The 16,792-nt window shown below is 46.3% G+C and overlaps 1 protein-coding gene across 1 annotated transcript in view; it reads right to left on the bottom strand.

The window, feature by feature from the left end:
• The window catches only part of B4GALNT3 (beta-1,4-N-acetyl-galactosaminyltransferase 3), an 89,300-nt gene extending 80,940 nt beyond the window's left edge, over window positions 1–8,360 (bottom strand). The window contains exon 1 of the mRNA XM_019711334.3: window positions 7,806–8,360. Coding sequence (XP_019566893.2) covers window positions 7,806–7,974 — 169 coding nt within the window. The 5' untranslated portion in view covers window positions 7,975–8,360. The remainder of the gene's footprint in view (window positions 1–7,805) is intronic.
• Window positions 8,361–16,792: the final 8,432 nt, after the last annotated feature.

The raw sequence follows: 16,792 nt of genomic DNA, 5'->3' as shown, positions 1-16,792 counted from the left end.
AATCTTATTTAGTCCTGAGAAATGATCTACAGAGAGGGCATTATAACCTGTTACCCAGATGAAGCATCTGAGGCTTGAAAAGATGTACCTTATACGAGATCCTGCAACTGGTGAGTAATAGAGCTTGGATTTGAACCCTGCCCTGCCTTCAAATTGCTTAATTTTTTCCAGGAACCATCGATGTTTTGTTTTTTTTCCCCCCACTCAGTCTTCCATTAAAAAGTAAATGCTCCATAAACGTTTTACTTTAAATTTTAAAATGAATCACCTCTGCAGCCATTCAAGATTTGCAAAGTAAATAAAAACTGAAAAATACACATCACTCAATTTCTTGGGCACTTATATATCTTGGTCTGTCTGGAAGGTCATTTCTCTATTCCCAACCCCAGCTTTATTTCTCGTTTTCCCACCCTTGGGCCCTCCTCCCAGACCCTGATCCATAGCCTCTGCTCCACACAAGAACAGTTTAAAAGAAATGGGTAGAGGAGGCAGATAATATCTCTTCCCGGGGCCTGATTTCTCATCTGTTAGTAAAGGGGATGGATCCCCGATGTTTGTGACTATGCATCCATAAGTCACAGGCTGGGCAGTAGCCATGGGTCTTCACACTCAAGTCTCCCCGGGGGTCTGAGGGGGTAGGAGCCAACATGACAAACTTCAGCTTCCTGGCCAGTCCCCTCGGTTGTTGCATCAATCGAGTCAGGGGTGCCCCAAGTTTTATTGAATTTTCCCTGTATTTATATCATTGTTTAAATGACAGTGGCTCAGGCCCCAACCTCTGTCAGTAAATTCCAAGCTTTTCATATTCTTTTCATACATAGCAGGAATTTACTTTTGAATGCCAGTCAGTTTTTGTATACCTAAATAAGCTAAAGACACACACAAAAAATAATTTTTCGGGGGCGGCTGGTTAGCTCGGTTGGTTAGAGTGCGGTGCTCTTAACAACAAGGTTGACGGTTCGATCCCCACATGGGCCACTGTGAGCTGTGCCTCCACTAAATTGAAACAACTATTTGACTTGGATGGAGCTGATGGGTCCTGGAAAATCACACTTTAAAAAAAAATTTTTTTTCAGCTTTCTTATTTTTCTAATAGAGAATTCTTATTTAAGGTATTCCAGAATCCAGCATCTAATTATCACTGCTTATTATACTTTATTTTTTCTTGTCAATGATTTCTAGGTCAGAATAGTGGGATTAGAGGTGAGTGTTAAATTCTCCTTCATATTCTTATGTATACCATAGCACTTTTATTGATTTATGCCTTGACTTGGTCCAGAAAAAAATTAAAGGGCTTACAAGGACCATAGAATATAAGATGACATAAACTAAAAGTAGTTGTGGGGGAAAAGAAATTAAAGGTATAGAAATAAAACCGACACCAAAATGCAGATTATAAAATCTTTTACGCTTTTTTCCAGATGAACCAAAATTGAATTCTGAAGTTTTCCAGTAACCAACACATAGGGAGTGGTTTTACAATTTACATGGCCAATAAAAATTGAAACAAACTGGTTGCTCAAGAGAAGCATAGCTATTTCTAATATTTTGGGAGGGCTCTCACACAGGATAAACAATGTTTCTCAATCCCATCCTTACAGCAGCTCAGATGCAGAATTTCATAGGGTTGTATCTCATAGCATTTAGATCCTTGGTCTTCCGTGGCCACTTCCTAAGTTAGTACATCAGTTGTATTTGGATGCCTAAAACATGAAATAGTAACTTTACAGGATTAATGTGGTCCAGATACATAGCTATCATCTGGTATAATGAACATGCTTTATAATCTAAATATTTTTAAAGTAAATCACATTTTTATACATAAAAATAGGCTAAATTAATCTATGCTCATAGTAGTGACTGAAAGGAAGCCCAAGGGGGGGCTGCTGGGGTGCTAGTAGTGTTGTTTCTTCATCAGGGTGCTCGTTACACTGGTTTGTTCAGTTTGTAGAAATTCATCAAGCTGTACACTTATATGGGCACTTTTCTGTACAAGTAAGACACTTCCATGAATAGTTTAAAAACAAACACACAACCAGGGCAAGAACAACTTTCATCCTTAGTTAAAAAAAAAAAAAAAGTTGGTTAGTAGTTAAATAATTTTTTTAATTAGCATAAAAATTATATACTAAAATATCACAGGGTAAAAATATCCAGTTTGCTTGTCTCATGGATACTTCCAACACTGAAGGCAGCACTTGTTAGAAACTAAGTCTGTACAAGTTTAAAGATCTATCGGTCATGCTTTGCTCAGAATATATAACATATTCAGCCCAACGCCCTCTATATACACTATCCAAACTATTCTCACCTCTTCCAGTAGTATTTTTTTTACATCAGATAACACCTTGGATCACAAGGTCAAAAGAGTAACTTGAAAGTGCAAAATGTATGGTTGGCCTGGTTAAGACCTTACCATCCTTGGATATAAGAAGTGCTCAAGGAAATTAAAAGGGTAGATTCTGAGACTGGTGGAACTTAGTAGAGAACTAGACAGTGAGCAGGCGACTCCCAGAACAGCCTCTAGGCCTCATTCCAAAGCAAACTGTGCTATGGCGGCTGCGCTGCTCTGCTCCATAAAGCTCAGCACTAGAGGGCAAGACCAGGCTCCGTGGCCTGGAAAATTACTGCAGTACAACTACCAGCTGCTCCTAAAACCAGCACAGAGGTGGTTGCTTCAGTAAACCTTGTGCTGCAGAGCAGCTCTAACCACGCAGGGTGCTGGGTAAGCAGCCCAGCACCACCAGGCAGGCGAATGGGGCCTCGCCTCAGACTGAGGAGCCCTGGTGGTGGGCAGGACAGACAGGGCAGCTGTGTTGCTGCAGTTTTGGTGGCCATATCGGAATAGGGACTAAAGAGACCAGGGAAGGGAGACACCGGGTGTGGGTAAGGTCTCCTGTCGTCACACCTGCCGTTAATAGTACAGCGCTAGGTCCGAAGAAAACACACAAATTAAAAAAGCATTGATGGCTTACTTCTTATCCTTTGCATTTGTGTTTAAAGGCCATTGTTTACATGTATTATGGTATGAGGAACAAGTCCTAGGTTCTATTCTTGGATCAGCCACTGATTTAAAAAAAAAAAAAAAGTATCCGCTAGTGGAAACTAACCAATCAGGTGCTCAGAAATTCAGAGCTTACCATCCATAACCAGAAGGTATTTAGGCCTTTGGCCCATTGAGCCTTTGAGTGATGGCCTGCTCCTAACCCTTTGGAGTGTACTTTCTCTTCTAATAATGGCCTTTGAGCCACTGCCTTCTGCTCAGGCCCGCTTCTACCTCTTTGAAGTGTACTTTTTCTTCTAATAAACTGCTCTTTCACCAAAAAAATAAAAAATAAATAAATAAAAAGAAGGTATATGAGTGCCTAGTATGTAACCAGATTTGAATACTGATCTGAAGTTACACGTGGCAGCTGGGGACTAGAATGGCGTCATAAACAGAGGTAAGTAGGACACAGAAACGGGAGCCAGAGGTTCCATGGACAAGAGGCCAGCCCAGCCAGGGCTGCGAGACAGAGGCCCAGGCCACACAGTGCACAGGAAGCAGTATGTGTCCTGTCCCCCTTCGCCTCTGCTCTGAGTTTCAACTCTAAGCCACACCATCCCTGCTCTGCCCACACATCTGTCTCATTTGTTTCTCCCTCTCTCCCTGCCTGCGTCTCAGATTACCATTCTGCCCTGAGTTACCTCTGTTACTGGAGGGTTTGTATCCTTTCCAAATCGGAACGGCTGTGGTGACCCTGGGAGCTGCCTGACATCTGCGTGTGCCTCCCCAGCCCTCTCAAAGTCAATGAGAAATCACAAGAGACAACCAGAGAGATGTGTTCTAGACTTACAGCAGCAAAAGCCAGTTAATACCTGAGCTTGAGAACACTTTGGGGTTCCGCAGGTAAACCTGGCACTTAAATGGGGACATACCAGACCCAGCCTGGCGAGATCTAGATAGCGAGCACGCGCTATCGTTCAGCCCTGGCTCTGTGCCCAAGCGCAATCTCAGCTCCAGCACCAGCACCACGTTGGTCCCAGCAGGTCAAAGATAGAGCAAAGAACCTAGAAACCATTTTGGTCCAGACCTCCGCCCTCGGGCACAACTTAGCTAATTCAATCTGAACAAATGAGTATAACTTGTTAAAACCTGCCAGAATGCAGTCTTTAACTTCCAATAATAGTCTGTTCCCAGGACTGCTTTTCAGCTAGTACACACCAGCACAGCTTACCAGTTATTAAAATACAGAAGTACTTACGAGCGTGTTGGGATACAGTGACTACCCCAGACCCTCTGAATGCCCGACTACTACCCTGACCTGTCCCCAGGAGAGTTTCATGACCCAGCAGGTAAAGGGCTGATGCAGCCACAACAAGGGACCTTCAGTACTCTGTAGGGATGGTGGTAGGCACCACCATCCCTACCAAAGGACTGTTGTTTTGCTATTTCCCTTGCCTGTTCCACTCTACATGGCCACCCTAGTCTAAGGCTTTCAACAGCTTTCTCTTACCTATAAATGTCACTCTTTAAGGTTGCTATTCAAGGTCATTTGTGATACAGTACCATTCTATATTCTCCTCCACACCTTCTGCTGCACCAAATCCAGAGGCTCAACATTCCCAAATACTAATTTTCCGGTCTCTTGCTCTTTGTTTACACTGCTCTTTCTTCCTGGAGTAGTCTTCTCTTTCTATTACAGCCATTCAAATCTTACCAATGCAAGATCTCCTGAAATTAGTTGAAAGAGCTGTGTCCCATTCACAGAAGTGTCACAGCAACATCTAGGTTCTACATTTATAAAACTTAATGACTGTTTCATATTATGATTATTTTTATATGTGTACCTGAACTCCCCTCCTAGAGAGAAAGCAGTTAAGGTCGTTCTGTCTAAGTGACCTAGCACCATGCCTTACTTGAGGTATGTGCTAAATAAATATTTGAGTGAGTGAACAGCTCTAATTCTTTTGTTCAAGGGACCCATTTTCTACTGTTAATGATTTCGGTTGCTTTTCTCTGAAGTTACTCCAATTGTGGTTGTATCTTTTTTTACATATGGAACCCAAATTGCACATCAGCCATACCTTCAACTACTGGGTTATTTCATGAAGATGAAGCTGGAGGCCCGCTCCCTGTCATTACTCTACCACCCTGGAGTTTGTGACTGCCATCTCTCTATAGACTTCTTCCAGCACCAGACTGATGTACCAGTCACACGGGGACAGGCAAATGAAAGGCTCCTGGGATGAAGGCGGGCCTTACAGATGACAGGAAAGCTGGTGGTGGAGTGAGTTGGCAGGAACTGCTCGAGAGGAGGCAGGGTGGCTTGTTGGCAAGCAGAGCCAAGATGGGACTCTGGTAGCTGTGGTCAAAGCTAAGGATACAGTCCTGGGAGGGGAAGTTTTACCACCCCGGTTGCTGTGGAGAGGCCACGGTGTAGAAAACCGAATGCCAGCAACTCCCTTCCTGCCTCTCTATTTCCTAATTCCTCCTCCCTGCTCTGCCTTCATAGGAATAGCTCTTGAGCTGGGAGTATGACCTATATGGACAAGAGGACTTTGATGCAAAATGTCTGGGCTTCTTAAAAAACAAAGATGGGAGACAAGGAGCCAGAAACCACTTCCACTGTATAAACCTCATTCCAAAAGGAAATCACGGACAGACCAGAACACAATGAGCCGGCCCAGCATGAAAAGTCACCCTGCAGAGCAAAGGATTTCAGGGGTTCTAGGAGGCCAAGAAGAGGACAAATGATCCATCAGTGCCTAGGCTTGACTCTCATTCGAAAATGATGGTTAAGGAAAGAAAGCCAATTCTGGAATTGTACTGGGAACATTTTTTGGGAAAAGGGTCAGTTTGGAAAAGGAAACAAGCAATAAGGAAACCCAGTCAGAGAGTTAAGATTCATTTAGAAGGGAAACCAAACAGACCCAAGAATTGATTAACAGCAGACAGAGGTTGAAAGCCAGAGTGTGAGATTCCGATCATGGCAAACTGGTTCTGGCCTCTGAGGAGAAAGCACACTTGAAGTAAAGAAAAAATATGTGGGTAAAAGGGAGGTCACTGATTTCGGGGTCACAAAACAACTGCTTTCCTCTGTTTTTAATCTGTGCAGAGGATCCCACTGGCTACCACATTAATAAAATGGTAGCCACACTGAGAAGAAGTGTCCCAAGGAAAAAAGAAGGGTGATCCCTCCCAGGGATTCCCACCTGTACACACTCCAACTGGGCTCATCCACTTGGGACTATGAAGGGTATGGAAGAGTAGATTCACTGTCTTTCAGAGGGACGAACAAGGCTCCGGGGAGGGAAGAACTAGCTATGGGAAGGCAGATTTTGGTCATCAGAAGGAAGAATTCTCCTAGTTAGAACTGTGGAACTGTGGCTAAGCAGAGTTTTCCTCGTGATGTGCTGAGTTGTCTGGACCTGGAAATGCTCAGGAAGGGGAGATCACATAACCTTAGTATACAGACTGGAAGGAACCTTGGATATCAGTTGATCCAACTTCCTCCTTCTACCTGAGAAACTGCCATTTTCCCCTTGATTCCCCAACTTGTTAGAGGCAGAACCAGGAACCCCAGTCTCCCAACTCCTAACCAGAATTATTTCAGCTGCCAGAACCAGCTGAAATAATTACTGACCCTAGTAATTCCCTCTCTTTGACAAAAGACAAAGCACCACACCCAACTCTGGGTAGAGCAGTTGACACAAGGACGTGTCAGAGCATCTTCTCACGAGAAATGAGCAATTTCGTCATTCCTTCAGTTTTCCAAAAAGGGGAAGTGACGGTATGGGAGGGAGAGAATGTGCTACAACTATGAAACTCCACACCTCTGGTTTGGGAAAACAACCCGGTCGTTCTGAGTCTTTCCACTCCTTCCAACTGTTACATGGACCTATTACAGTCCCTGACACTTTCAGAGTTTACCTTGTTAGCTCCATCAACAGTAAATTGAAAATTACCTCGGATAGTCATGCCTATTTAAGTTAAAAGAGACCATTCCCTCCCCCATTTTCCTAGGAGAAACTAAGGCACAGAAAAATTAAGTGGCTTTGGCTAAGTTAAAAAGAATTAAGTGTCCACTGTGCTGTCCATTGTCTCCTTGAGCAGGGTCTGGGTAGTTTGATAAATTCCGCAGGGTTCCCCCCAAGACAGACGTCTGACAACTAGCGGTAAGAACCGCCAGGACTAGGAGAGGGGACGGCTCAGTGAGAAGGTGGGAGACTTGGAGGAAGTGGAAGGGGCTGGGAGGGGAGTGGCGTATGGGAAGTGGGAAGGAGAGGTGGTTCTAGGAGGTATTGTTAAAATAAAGAACCGCAGAAAAGGCAGCAGGAGAGGAAATGGAGCAAGCCGGGAGAAGGTGGTGAGCAAAGTTTGGGCCACGCAGGCTGGAGCGCGCCGCCTCGGTGGAGACCGCGGAGCGCATCCCAGACACAAATCCCCAGCTCGCGCGTGAACCGCGCGTCTCTTCTAGGGAGACTGCAAGGCTGGCACCGCTGCAAGTGCCCCAAGTCTCCGCCAGCATTTCCGCGTGGCGGGCGGGGGGGCCTCACTCCCCGTAGCCCTCCGAGGACAGAGGCAAACGGCCCTGAGGATGCCCCGGCCCCTTGCGGCTGGGCGGCCAGGCCCGGGCTAGGCAACTCGTCGCTCGGCCTCCGCACCCCCTTCCATCTCGGAGGAGGCAGAGGGGCGGCGCCGGGCACCTGGAGACGAAAACGAGTTGAAAATCGGGTCTGAGGACGAGAACCGGGTCTTCCCAGCGCTGGAGCCACCGGTACCACCCCCTCCCACCTCCGCCTCCTCGCCGGGTGCTACTTACTCCGGTTCAGGGGGTTCCCGCCGACCTGGGCCGACGCCACCAGTTCTAGATAAAGAGTCCAGAGTCCCACCGACACCACCGCGAGCGCCAGCAGCAGCCGGAAGCGCCGCCGCAGAAGCTTGACCGGGCGCAGGAGCAGCAGGAGCAGCGCGGCGCGGGGGCTCCCCATGGTACTGCGCCCGGGTGGCCGCCGCCAGCCCCCGCCCCCCGGCCGGGCCCAGCGTCCCGGACGCGCGGGGTCCCAGCCCCAGCCCAGGGTCTCAGGGCTGCGCCGAGGCCGTCTCCCCCGGCCACGCTCCAGCGGGGCGCCGGCTCATGCTCCGCGCACCAGGGGTCGGTCAGCAGCGCGGGCGCCGCGCGGCGGCCCCAAGTCTCTCCAGGAGCAGAGCCCGGCTCCTCCTCCCCGAGTGTCCTCCGCGCGCGGCTCTCCTTTCCTCTCCACGCCTCTGCTCGTCGCAGGCGCGCTGCCTCGCTCCCTCCCTCCCGCTCGCTCTCACACGCTGCCCACCCGGAGGTTTCCTAGGTGCGCGCCAGCCCGCCTCTCCTCTCTGCTCCTCCCGCTCCAGCTTTCTCCCAGCCCTGGCTGCGACCGCGCACCCACCTGTCCAGGCCCCGCCTCCGGGGTACAGGTGGGCCCCGCCCCAAAGGAGCTCTGGGAAGGGGAAAGAGCCCCTCTGGCCTTCCTGGCGCAGCAAGAGGTGGAGCCAGAGAACCAGTAACTGGCACCCCCTCACACTGAGTAGGGATGACTGGGGTGTAGATGGAGGCGTGTTACAATCTGGACTCTGACTAAGGGAAACTGAGGTACCGCCCAGGCACTGGACAGTGGAGTTCCCCAAGCAAAAGTGTAGTAGAAGCTGGGTATATTCGGGGCGAGGGTGGGGGTTCGTGTTGGGGTGACGCTCGAGGTTTGGGTTTCATGGCCTTTCGTGACCTACATCGACCCTACTCCCTACTTTAGTTAACAAGAGTAGACGTGATAGTTGGGATGCATTCACCGCTTAATTGAGCCTTAGGAGTCATCTCCTCTTCCAGATCGGATTTGAAGACGCTTCCTTCTCAGCCTCAACCACATTTCCAGGAGGCACTGGAAAGTTATGTGGCCCCCAGGGTGAACCCCAAGTAACTAACCAGACTAGGATGAAATAGCTGTTGGGGGAGAGTAAAGGTTGCAGGCTCTGAAGAATTAAAAATAAAAAAAGAAACAAACTCATCTAGTGTTGAAAAGATCATCAAGACTTTCTGTAGTATCCAGTTCTCTGCCTTCAGGCAGGTAAAAGATCTGGTTTAAATGAGATAGTTAAGGGCGGCCAGATGGTCCAGTTGGTTAGAGCAGGAGCTCTTAACAACAGGGTTGGTGGTTCAATTCCCGCATGAGGTCCTGGAAAAGACACACTGTTCCCCAATATTCCCCAATAAAAATTTTAAAAAAGTAAATGAGATAATCCATTTACTGAGTCCAGCTGAGCCGAGTGAATTGCCTCAGGTCATTCAGCAGCTAATAATGCAGGTTTATTTTACACTCTTTCTCCTGGGGAAAATGGTTAGGAACCAACGACAAAGTGGACGATCAAAAGCTTTCTGGACATCTTAAAATCAAATAACATGCAAATACTGTTTCAAAGCAGGAGTTCACAGAATGGAGGGCTATGTTTCCCCTTCTTTTGCTACCACCTTTGCTGGATGATCAACAGTCCAATTGTCTCTATTGGACTATTGTAACTTTTCCTTAACTACCTCCCAGGCTCCCCCATCCCACCCTAGCCATCTTCTCTACTACCAGACGGTCTTTATAAAATTCTCTCACACTTCCGTACACTTGGTCAGAAATATTGAATGGCTTCCAAGTGCTTGCTGATTAAAATGCAAACTAAATCTGAATTCAAGGCCTTCTAAAACTTTTTCCAACTTTGAGACCATCAGAAACCTGCTCCATCTAGAATGGGTTTATTCACTGCCCCTTAACACATTTTGTTTTCTAGTTGGCCAGGTTTGACCCTTTCTTCAAGGTCCATTTCAGATTCTATGAAGCTTTGTTAGACGAGTCCAATCCTGAGCAACCCCACCTTCCTTGGAGCTTTAGTATTATTTACAGTGGGTCTCACCCACTTCTAAGTACAGGCTCACTTTTGAGTGTAAATCTCATTCCCCCAACTTAACCTGAGACCTCAAAAGTGGGAACTTCAAATCCCTGGTAATGTAGCATGTCGGGGAGGAAAAATCATCCTCTACCCTTCAAGTTCTTCTGGATGGACTAATAATCAAATTAACACAAGAATGATTAGCAGGAGAAAGACAAGTTTAACTTTAATAACATGTATAATGTCTGTATACATGGGAGAGACCCAGGAAAACTGAGTAACCAATATGGTGGCAGACATCACCTTAAATGCCACCTTCAGCTGACTACGAAGATACTGGGGGAGGAGAGTAAGTTCCTGGAGGTTCCCAGGACCAGCACAGTAAACAAGGAGAATATTGTTATGCAGATTTAAGCCCTAGCCTACCTCTTGATAGTGATGACAGGCCTGGTACACTGAGGGAAACACCCTTACAAATGAAGATTTCCTTTACAAAAGTAAATATCCTTTACAAAGGGTAACTTGCACTTGATTTTCAGAGCTCCTCCCATAATCAATATCCCAAAGTGGCATATTTGGGGGTGGCAAACTCTGCTCCTCTTTTAGTGCAATGTCCATTTGGCTTTCAGTAATGTTTGAGGATGAAGGTAGTGATGAAATGGGGGATTGTAATGGTGGCACTAAATCTTCTATTTTGAGATTTGGACCTCTGGTATCGTTTGATTTAACAAGGGTAATTTAGCTTGGGACTTTTTGAAAGGTTTTTCTCTTTTTTTTGCCTCCTTTCTGCCAAACCTTAATGACTGTGCACTATACATGCAGACCAGTTTCAATGTTTCTGTTTACTTCTTCTGCCATGCAGGCCCTATGACTTGGGAGAGGTTTTGCATTTATATGGGATCCACTCCTGGTTCCAACTTAAATCTACATAACAAACTCCTATGCAAAGGTTGTGATAACCACTTTAACCGCACCTTCCCCCACCCCACCTTCCACCACCCCAACAACACGCCTGAAGCAATTTACATCCTGGTTAGAAAATATACAAGTTCAGACAAAGACTCAACACAGTAGTCTCCAGCAGACTCTGCCTAGCCCCCCCCCCCCCCCACTTTAATAAATCTTCCCTCTGTATTTCTGCCTGCCTCGGGAATGCTTTCACAACCCGGGAGCCAGCAGCCACAGCTGGTAGCACTTGGATTGAACATCCCCCAGAACTTCCAGTGTAGTTCTTTAGCAAAAGGTGAACCCGAAGGACAATTCTCTCATAATAGCCCCAGGAAAATGTCTCTGTGAAGTTCCAAACCACAGCTGTGTGCACTTCCCATCCTCTTTATCTCCAAAAGACCGAGACTAGAGCAGCCAGCTTGTAGAAGTTTGGCTGAGGCAGGTGACCAGGGTCTCTCACTGGGGACAACCAGACTGGATGTGAGGTAGTGTCACTTTCCAGACTTTGTAATGTTAACAGGCCTCAAGACTGGCCCTCCTGAGAGAACGTATGCAATCACTTCAATCAACAAAACCCTTCAAGTGTCTATTATGTGGGAAGCATGCCTTTGGTTGAAGAGAAATGATATTCCACAAAAAAAGAAACCTGACCTTTTAAAGGCTGACCTACTGGTCCAAAAAGTGAATTCCAAAGAAATTCAGAAAAAGAAAGAGATCACTCTGGACCTTCCAGTACTGGGCCCTCATCCTCTCACTTGTTATACCTTGATCATTCCTTTCCCTGCTTATGATGAGAGGGTGCTGGGGTGGAAAGGAGTAAGGGACCAGGAAACACCTGTGGCTCTCCTTTCTTCCCCTTTTGTTCTCCCCTGCTGTACTTGCCTCCTCAGCACCAAGAGAGCCCTCACACCCAGACCCTGCTTTCAGACTTCTTCCTCCAAATTCGTTATTGACTCCTAGTGATTTCACAGCAGGGGAGGATCTGGATTTTGAGACACAAATTGCATTTTCAATCAACTAAGCAAGCTGTCATCCTCCCTCAGGTCCAGAATTAAGTATCTGGATTGAGGTAGTGACAAATTTTGGTGACATAATTTCCACCAATGTCTGTTCACTGTTAGATCGATTTAACTGGATATCCATTGGTTGTTTTGATGATTTTCACCATCCTTTTGCTCTTGCACTACAGCCCTGGCTCCTGACTCAGAATGGCCCAGGGTCCCCTTCTAGAAATTGTACCTAAAAGGAAAAATAACTTCCATCATGTTACCTGTAAAACTGATGGGTTGAGCTTTGGTCTTTGGCATGAATGTCAGAGTCAGATCAAACCACAAAATTTCTTCTCTCAAATTACAGAGGCTTTGTAAGATGGGTCAAGCTAAGCTTTCTAAAATGGGCCAAGCCTAGCCCAGGGGCCAGAAAATTCTGGTTTGTAGAGAGTTCAAAAGGGAAAGGTGTCCAGTGACCACTAGGTATGGTAGCAGAACTCTTGGATCTGCAGCCATTCTTATTCTGGTCTATAGGGACATCAAAACATAGCAAGTAACCCCACGATCCAGTACCACCCTTCCCATTTCCTAAAGCCTGACATCTACATTATAATGTGGCACATCTGAGTTTACAGAGCACTTTTACGTCTATATCAGATGTGTTTACTTCTCACAACTAAATGAGAACGGCAGGGGAGGAAGTCTCCATTTATAAACAAACTTCATAAGCTTGTTTCTTCAAGGCAACCTGCACCCATTTCACATGACCAGTAAGTGATAGAATCAGAACTAGAACCAGAAGTTTAGCCTCTGGTCCTCTTTCCATTGTACCCAGAGATCTCCTCTCTCTCTGGCCTGACCTCCCATAATCTATGCCCATGCAGACCCACACTCTTTTCTCTTTTACTTCAGGAGCTTCTCTGCTATTCAAATGTATTTTATGGAGATACCTTGGTACTGGAAATGTTGATGATAAATCAATGTGGAGGGGGAAAAAAAGGGTTCTGTGGAAAGTAACCTCACAGGGTGATCTGATCATACATTTCTATCTGGGCAGGTCCTGGTGAGTAGTCACACCCCAGGCCTTTAACTTCTTTACATAGTAAAAGGTTTATCTTTGCATTAAATAACCCCTGTCTATTGTTTCTGTGCATCCATGTTAACACACCTTTGAAATAAAACATAACCACCCTCAAGAGAGCACATAATCTTGTTAGCTGTCCTGTAATCCAATCTCCCCTTGCTTTCTCCTACTTCCAAGTAATCTCCCTTCTGTTTCCTCCTTAATTTCAAATGCATAAAGGAAACTGCAAACTTGTTCTCTGAAGCATTTATCTCAGTCTGCAAGATCTTGCATCCAGGTGTATTCCTGTTTGGCTCAAATACATTTTTATAAAAATTCTCTACAGGTTTGGACATTCTTCCATCGACATCAGTGAAGATCTCTAGGCTTTACTGAGATATAATCACTACACCAGTGTCTTAGACTGAAACATGGGAGGATGGCGTTTCTTTGAGCGAATTCCTAAGAGAGAAAAGAACAGTGCTAAAGCTATCCCCAAGGGTCATGGTGATCTTGGCAAGCATTTATTTGTTTTATCTCTCACAACTCATGTAAGTCATCCATACTTAAAGCTGCAGGTTTCACTGATTTCATTTTACTGATAAGGAAATGGGCTTAGGGATTTTAAATAACTTGCTCAAGGTAAGGTAGGAGACTCATATCTTAGATGGGACTCAAACTCAGGTTTCCTAACTTCAGATCCAGGGCTTTTTTTTTTTCATTCCCCCTTTGCACATGTTGTTTCCCTGCGAGTTCCCCTGGGGAAATCTATTCACCCTGGAAACTCTGAGCTCACTTGTAGCACATCAATAACTCACCCAGCCACATGATAATTCTTCTCATTCCCCCGCCATCACCACCCTCATCAATGCTGCCTGTTCTGCTCTTTACTGATGAGATCTTTTCTCCTATCCCTTCCTTCTGTACAAATCTTTCTGTAGAGTTTCTACTATGGAGGCCAATCCCAGAAGAAGACAGAAACTCTCATTGAATGCTTCTTTTTGGCTGCTTCTCTTGATTTCCAATACATTTGGGCCCTTCCTTCTAGATGACGGAAAGAATTTTGAGCTCTGACCAAGCCTTAGTTTCTCCATCTGTGGTCCTAAATATTTGCATACCAGATAGGGAAACAGATGAATATTGACCATTCCTATGGAAGAACATGTGCAAGATTGCATCATGGAGAGGCAAAGATGTTATGCTGAACAAAGCGCATTAGCTAGAAACAATCCCAGGCATTTCACATACTGGGTGCTTGTAACTTCATCTTCCTCCCAAGCAAACTAGTTGTTGATACAGTCCTTAAGCATGAGGTGTGACCTGGACATGCTTCAAAGCTTAAGCTTGGTACCCATTCTGGGTCTTGCTTCCCTTTCCAGTCTGCAGTGTGGGTGCCTCCAATTATTACAACCTCTCCTCCTGCCTTCCTCCCCCTGGGAAAAGGATTCCCCAGCAAGTCAACAGACAATTAATTATCCAAGTCAAAAAGTAACTTTGACTTGTGCGTTTTTTAACTGAGTAATGCCAATTATTTGCCTCCACTCAGGTTTGCTTTGTTGCTGGGAAACCCACGAGGAGAAAGGGTGACTAGCACTTTTGGTTGCTCATTAGTTGGTGCTGAAACAGAGGCTAAATGAGACTTCCCTGAGGGTCCACCTCTCTCTGACCAGTAAACCCCACTAGAAAATCATCTCTGCTGCCTGCACCCTGCAATCGGCAACTTCAGGTAATGGTGAGGGGCTTGTGGCTAAACCAAGGGACGAGGACCCCCAGCTCCGAGTAGCTGCTCACATCCCGGTACATGTTTGATGCTAGAAGCTGTGCGGCTCACTGTGGATCGAGGCTCACAGACCATAGTGCCTACACCTCTGAGTGGACTCTTGGTACTACCTTCTCCTCTCCCAAGGACATCCCCACAAGTGCGAACACACAGCTGTACACACAGATGGCAGGCTCATGGGCAGCTTTATTGCCTTAGCTCTCTGGCACCACCTTCTGCAGCACTGAGGATGTTCTCAGCATTTTCCAAGTAAGCTATAGGTCTCCAGGCCTCGGAGCGAAGCTGGATTTCCTACCTCTGTTCTTCCATCCTCGAGAAGGGAACGCTCCCATCTCCTATTCCTGACTTCCCCAGTCCCTGACAGGGTTTGCCGGTGACCACATCTGTTCTACGTTCAATAATCTGTACTCCTTTAACAGCATCCAGCAAAGAAGGCATTCAATAAACACTCCGTAATAATGGAAGAGGTTCTCTCTCCCCATTCCTAAGAGGCTCTGCCTCTTCTAAAGCCCACTCACTTAAGGATGCCTTCCCCTAATAAAGCAGAAATGGAGCATGGAGCTTCCCTCCCTTGCCTCAAACACAATTGAATGCGCTCACCTGCTGGGAATGCTTCAGGCAACCCAGCGAGTGGACAGCATGGCTGTATTAACCTACCTTATGGCTTTGCTACCGGAGAACAATGATCCTAAAGCCCAGTACATGTGCAAAGTGCCACTGAACAGCTCAAATGCTCAAGCCCCAGACAGACTTTCTGAAAACCTTCTTTGTCTAAGTTCATAGGTCCAGGCTACAAACTCTGATGAGAGAACCCCAGCCAGGCCACTTAACACTCAATCACTGTGGCATCTCTGCAACACGTCTCGGTTTCCAGACGGTGATGCTGGGCACTGATGAGAGTCAGAGCCGTTGGTTTCGGGTTTCTCAGCCATGTTATCTAAGGACCGGCTGCTTGGGATTTGATCGGGGCTGGTTTGGGAGAGAGGCAGACGCCGTCTTTTCCCCAGAACAGACTACTCTTTGAGCTCTGCCGCCACCCGGACTGGGGATGGAAGAAAGAAAACAAAAATCCCCACTGTATGCGGTTGTCCGGAATTTAACTTGGCCCGGGAGAGGGAAAATTAAAGAGCCACACTGCTCTCCTGCTCTTAACGCCCTCTGCAGGCAGCAAACCTCATTAACACTGAGGCTTGGCAGGGGTGTGAAGGGGTTAGGAGCAGGACAAAAAATAAAAAAGATTTCTGACCCTCTGAACCGTGGTGGAGGCTCTCATCTCCTTCCTAGGTCCACACCAAGTACCCAGCGGGGAGTCTGATTTAAAGTCAGTTTGCAAAAAGTCATTGAAACAATATTCTCATCTGGCTAAGCTACGCAAAAAGGAGATGAACCTAGTTTAGTGATTTGGACCAGGGACAGTGAAACTAGTGATGTGAGGAGGAGGTCTTTGTTTTGTTTCCTGCTCCGTCGTGTATTAGCCGCATACGTGGGGTGTGTGTGGTAGAGGGTGGTCAGGGCAGGTGTTTGGCATCAGCAACGGTTTTTTTTGGAGAAAGCGAAGTGTGGAATTCTTCCTAAATGTTCGTGTTACCCTGGCGCTTCTAAAATAGTCTTTCACCTTGACATTCTGCTCTTCACCCATGCTCTTACCCTCAGTGCAGGTCAATGTGAGGTGTGCATGGAAAAACTTTTCGTTCTATTATTCCAGGTCTTTTTAGGAAACATTCACACTCTCGATTTTCTTTCAGAGTATTTAGAAAGTGAACTCAGAGACTTCAAATCACTCTCTGAATTACTTTTCACATCTAGGTCAGCTACCCTTTGCTATACATTTTCCAATCTCTGTGTTATTTTGGCTTTCTAGGTTGAATATTTTGCTTTGAGGTAAGTTTCCCCTTAAATTCCGCAGTATTCTCAAGGGAGATTAGTCCCCACGGTAGAGATCTCTAGGAAAAGAAACCCCCAAACCTTCTCACCATTAGTAGTTGGAGTCATGGGAAAGCATGAGATCACACAGGCAGAGGACATGGAAGACTAGTGGAGAGAGCCCAAGTCGGAATCCTGGGAACACTGACACTGAAGGGATGAGGGAGAGGAAAAGGGGCCAGAGAGGAGAAGCAGGCACGGGA

The sequence above is a fragment of the Rhinolophus sinicus genome, chromosome 1 (genome assembly GCF_057876585.1).
Source record: "Rhinolophus sinicus isolate RSI-liver-muscle chromosome 1, RSI-T2T, whole genome shotgun sequence".
Classification (NCBI taxonomy): domain Eukaryota; kingdom Metazoa; phylum Chordata; class Mammalia; order Chiroptera; family Rhinolophidae; genus Rhinolophus; species Rhinolophus sinicus.
This window is presented reverse-complemented; position numbering and strand designations above follow the sequence as displayed.